Source organism: Gavialis gangeticus, unplaced genomic scaffold (assembly GCF_001723915.1).
Source record: "Gavialis gangeticus isolate Ggan-Ray unplaced genomic scaffold, GavGan_comp1, whole genome shotgun sequence".
In the NCBI taxonomy this organism is placed as follows: Eukaryota; Metazoa; Chordata; order Crocodylia; family Gavialidae; genus Gavialis; species Gavialis gangeticus.
The window spans coordinates 20,173,159-20,177,251 of record NW_017729006.1 but is presented as its reverse complement, the minus strand read 5'-3'; the positions used below and the strand labels follow the sequence as shown (position 1 = coordinate 20,177,251).

The window sequence follows — 4,093 nt, the reverse complement described above, 5'->3', positions numbered from 1 at the left end:
CAGGTTCCGTACCCTCCCATGCCCCCTGGATGAGCCACCCATGGTTCTATCCCATGCCCTGCCCCAGCTGGGCAGTGCCTGCCCCTGCCTCTTCCACTGCCCCAGCCTCATTCTCACCCTCACCATGGGGGCCTCTATCTGGCTCTCCCCACACCCCTTCCCCCCCACCCTCACAGACTTATCTGCCGTATGCTGCTCTCTAAGCTGCCGGGCTGCATATTGGCCAATGCGGCTGGTTAATAATTGGCCATTGGTATTGGCCAAAATTTTTTTTTATCGGTGCACCCCTAAAAAAACACACTCTGCTTTATTAAAAAAATTCCAGATATCCACCTACACAAAAAAACTGATTATTTTGAACTCTCTGCTAGTTTTGATCTTTTCTCCAGTTTTTCTCTTGTGCCACTGAATACAGGAGAATCAGTTATGTCCAGAGGTTTTAGGACTATTCATTCCTCATTTTTTTCTCCTTCACTTTTCCATCCACAAATCTATCTTCTACAAATTCCTCCAACTATTAATCCAAGTAGAACTAAAGCTTCATCTTTGCTTTGATCACTGTAATTTTTCAATAGCTGGAAAGTTTTAAACAAATATTGATAGGGATCTACTTAAATAATGGAGCAACTAAACAGTTTTTGTGGGTTGATCATGATATAAATAGCAAATTCTGTGGCTATTGCCTGGATGTGCCTATATCTGATACGCAGCAAAGCAAATTATACGTAGATTTGTACAAACTAAGTTTAGAAATACTAATTTATGTTTAGCTTAGTAAAAATCCATTAAGGTAGGCTCCTATGCACCTGCAGGGGAGGAGGGATGAAGGGGCAGCCACCATCTTGTGTGTAGCTGGATCCAGGTGGAGTAGCCTTCAGTGAGGTGAATGCTGCCTTTGTGCCACCTTGCCAGCTGGCACCTCCTCTTCCCTCTCCCCCACCCACCTACCTGCACTGGGGAGAGAACATTTTATTTTTATTAAGATCTTATTTTTTTTAAGTTGATTTTGCTGGCAATTCTATATTTCATGTTTTCCACAGAATCCATGGAATCGTGAATCGATTAGACCCTTAGTGATAATTAATGGCAGAAAGCGGGAGTAGAAGAAAGGAAAACTAGTAACATTCAGGGAAAAAAAATTAATCATTGGAAAAAAAAGTTTACTTTCAAAGCTTGTTAAATGATGCAAAACAATTTTAAATTTCAAAGATTTATTTCAAAACTATATTCCATATATTGACAAGTTATAATATCTATCACAAGTAGCACTTATTGGTGGTCTTGCTGATAATGACAAGTAGATTGAGCAGAGAGAATATCTAGCTCTTCCTCCTTGGAAATGATTCCTCCAAGTAACAGTTACAATCAATTGAAGGGAAAGGATAAAAAAGATTGTGTCAGTGCTGCCTGAAGTGTCTCTGTCCTGTATAGAAATATAGGAACTTTTATCTCAGAGCATAGCCGTTAAGCAACTTTCTTGCACACAATATTAACTTACAATTTTTATAAAAAGAAAAAATACAGTATTTCATTTACCGTATATTCTTTTTGCTTCCACAGTTCTATCATACTGAAAGCTCAAGAAAATGCTCATGCTTGCTTACTCAACAACAGTATTTTTTTTAAAAAAAAAATATTATTATAGAAATGATTGCTAGTTTTAGCTGTTGGGGTCACTTTCCATTCAGTGATGCCCAAATTTATGTCCCACTATTATTACTGCTAATGGAAACTGTGCGCTGAACCAAGTGCTGAAACTGATTCTCAGTATAAGCCAGATCCAAAGCCCATGAAAACAAATGGGCACCTTTTCATTTATTTCAGTGGGCTCTAGGTCAGAAAGGGTTCATGCACTATTCACTATATGGCAGGCAAATCTTTACTATGTTAACACCGTGTGTTTAAGTGTTTATAAAAGGACTAGTTCCATGTGTGCTATCTCATAGCTCAGGAAAAGGCAGGGATACTTCTTTCTCTCAAAAGGGCTTTCTTGCAACTGCTCACACACACGCAAAGGTGGCTGACAACTTCCTGTTGATGTCATCATGTCAACCCTCAGGAAAGGAATTAAACCCTTACTACTCCACCATGTATTACAGAAGATGAGGAGGAAGAGGAGACAATCCAAAGGCCCTGCTCAAGGGAAGCAATCAAGTCAAGCAGACAAGAGAAGAATCAGCAAAATAAGGCAGTAGATGAGAGTGAAGAGGAAGATGAGATTTTCCGGAGAAAAAGACTCACTAGAAAGAAAAATCGCCGAGTGAAAAACAGTGGTGAGAAAAGTGAATCGGATAAAGCACCAAGTGGGAAGAGAGAGAGACACAGAAAAGCTGCTACCAAAGACCAAAAGGAGGCAGAAAATAAGGAAAAGCAAACAAACAAGAAAGTGAAGGATAAGGATAAGAAAAAGAAAAAAGGCAATGGAGAGAGGTATTTTAACAATGGCCAGTTATAAAGCCACACTGTAGAATTTCAATTTTATTCTATGCCAGCATGTTTCTAATGGTGAACCTGTGTCATGTTGGTCAAGGTTGCTAAATATGAGATGACTGTAAATTATCAATATTTAAAAAATGTAATCGGAGTTATTCTGGTTTAAATTCAATATGTAACAAAGCATATATTTCTAAGGGCTGCCTTGGGTCAACCAAGAGAACACCCTAGAAAGGATCTCTTAAGCTTTAAGATTATTTCCCTCTTGATTTTTCTTTGTTGCAATCCTCATATTTTCTCCCAGCCTTTTTTTTGCCTGACTGTTAGGGGTGTGCTAAAAAAGACCATATTTGATTTGGATTTGGATTCGGCCCGAATTGGGGACAGTGATTCGATTTATTGATTCAAATCACTGTCCCAATTCAATTTGGTCGAAGCATCGAATCTTCAGATTCAGATGATTTGGAGAATCAGTGATTCAGCCACAGATGCAGCTTTAAATGTTTTTTCTACAGACCTTGAGGTACCAGGCGTGGCTAATGAATGCTGCGATGGTGGGGCAGATGGAGCGTCCCACAGGAGTGCAGGGGGGGCCCCTACGTGCTGTGAACCCAGAAGTACTTCTGGTCCACTTCTGGGTCTGCCGCTGAGCATGTGGGGCTCCCCGCATCTCCCTCCAGCTCAGCAATTGGCCACCGGCAGACCCTGGGTGCCCCTCCAGACCCAGGAGGCACCAGTCACCAAGCTGGAGACGGGTCCAAGGGGGCCCGCCAGCATACTCCCTGGTGGACCTGGAAGTGGACCGGAAGTGCTTCTGGTCCTCTTCTGGGTCTGCTGCCAAGCATGCTGGGGATCCCCCATACTCCTGTGGGACACTCCATCCACCCCAGCATCGCAGCATTCACGAGCTATCTGGCACCTTGAGGTATCTAGAAAAAACATTTAAAACTGTCTATGTCCGAATTGTCAAATCTTTCTGAATCTCTTGGAATCGATTTGGAGGGTTCTGATTTGATTTGGAGAGATTAGAGGGTCTACTGATTCAGTTTGGATTTGGAGATGTGGCTCGGTTCGGCCAAATCAAATCGGGCCGAATCTCTGCTGAATTGAATCAGTGACCGAAGCTTCGCACAGCCCTATTATCGCATACCCCACAGCAATCACAGGTGGGTAGCTGCAAGAATGCCAGTGATACTCACACCTGTCAAAAAAAGGTTGAGTCATTTTACAAGAAGAAGAACAGGAAAAGTGCTGATGGACTAAGTTGTTGTTATTTGGATTCCCAAGCAAAGTATTCTTTGCCTTTGACAATGGTTCATGTTAGCTCAGGTGGTGTCAGCTCGTGGAAATCCAGTACTACTTAGATTAGGTGGTGGTAGACAATTCATACAGGTTCTGATTTTAAAACTTCCATGTATCATAGTTTTTACTCAAGCAATAACAGAACTGAAAATAAACATTTTTTCAGTATAAAGTGACTCCTAAGCATGTTCAAACATATAAAATCTGGCATCTTTTTTAAGAACATAATGGTTATTTTCTTGTACACTCTAAATGGCAACTTTCTGATTTAGTGCTTTGGAAATGGCTTCAGGATTCCTCAAGTATTGCAGAGGTTCTGTTCCCCCCCCCCCCCCTTTTTTTTTTTTTTTTTTTTTTT

At 41.2% G+C, this 4,093-nt stretch overlaps 1 protein-coding gene across 1 annotated transcript in view; it reads left to right on the top strand.

Annotated features, from left to right (window-relative positions):
• LOC109291795 (transmembrane channel-like protein 2) overlaps positions 1 to 4,093 on the top strand; it is a 71,634-nt gene that overhangs the window by 9,105 nt on the left and 58,436 nt on the right. The window contains exons 2-3 of the mRNA XM_019508913.1: positions 2,100 to 2,430; positions 3,773 to 3,775. Coding sequence (XP_019364458.1) covers positions 2,100 to 2,430; positions 3,773 to 3,775 — 334 coding nt within the window. The remainder of the gene's footprint in view (positions 1 to 2,099; positions 2,431 to 3,772; positions 3,776 to 4,093) is intronic.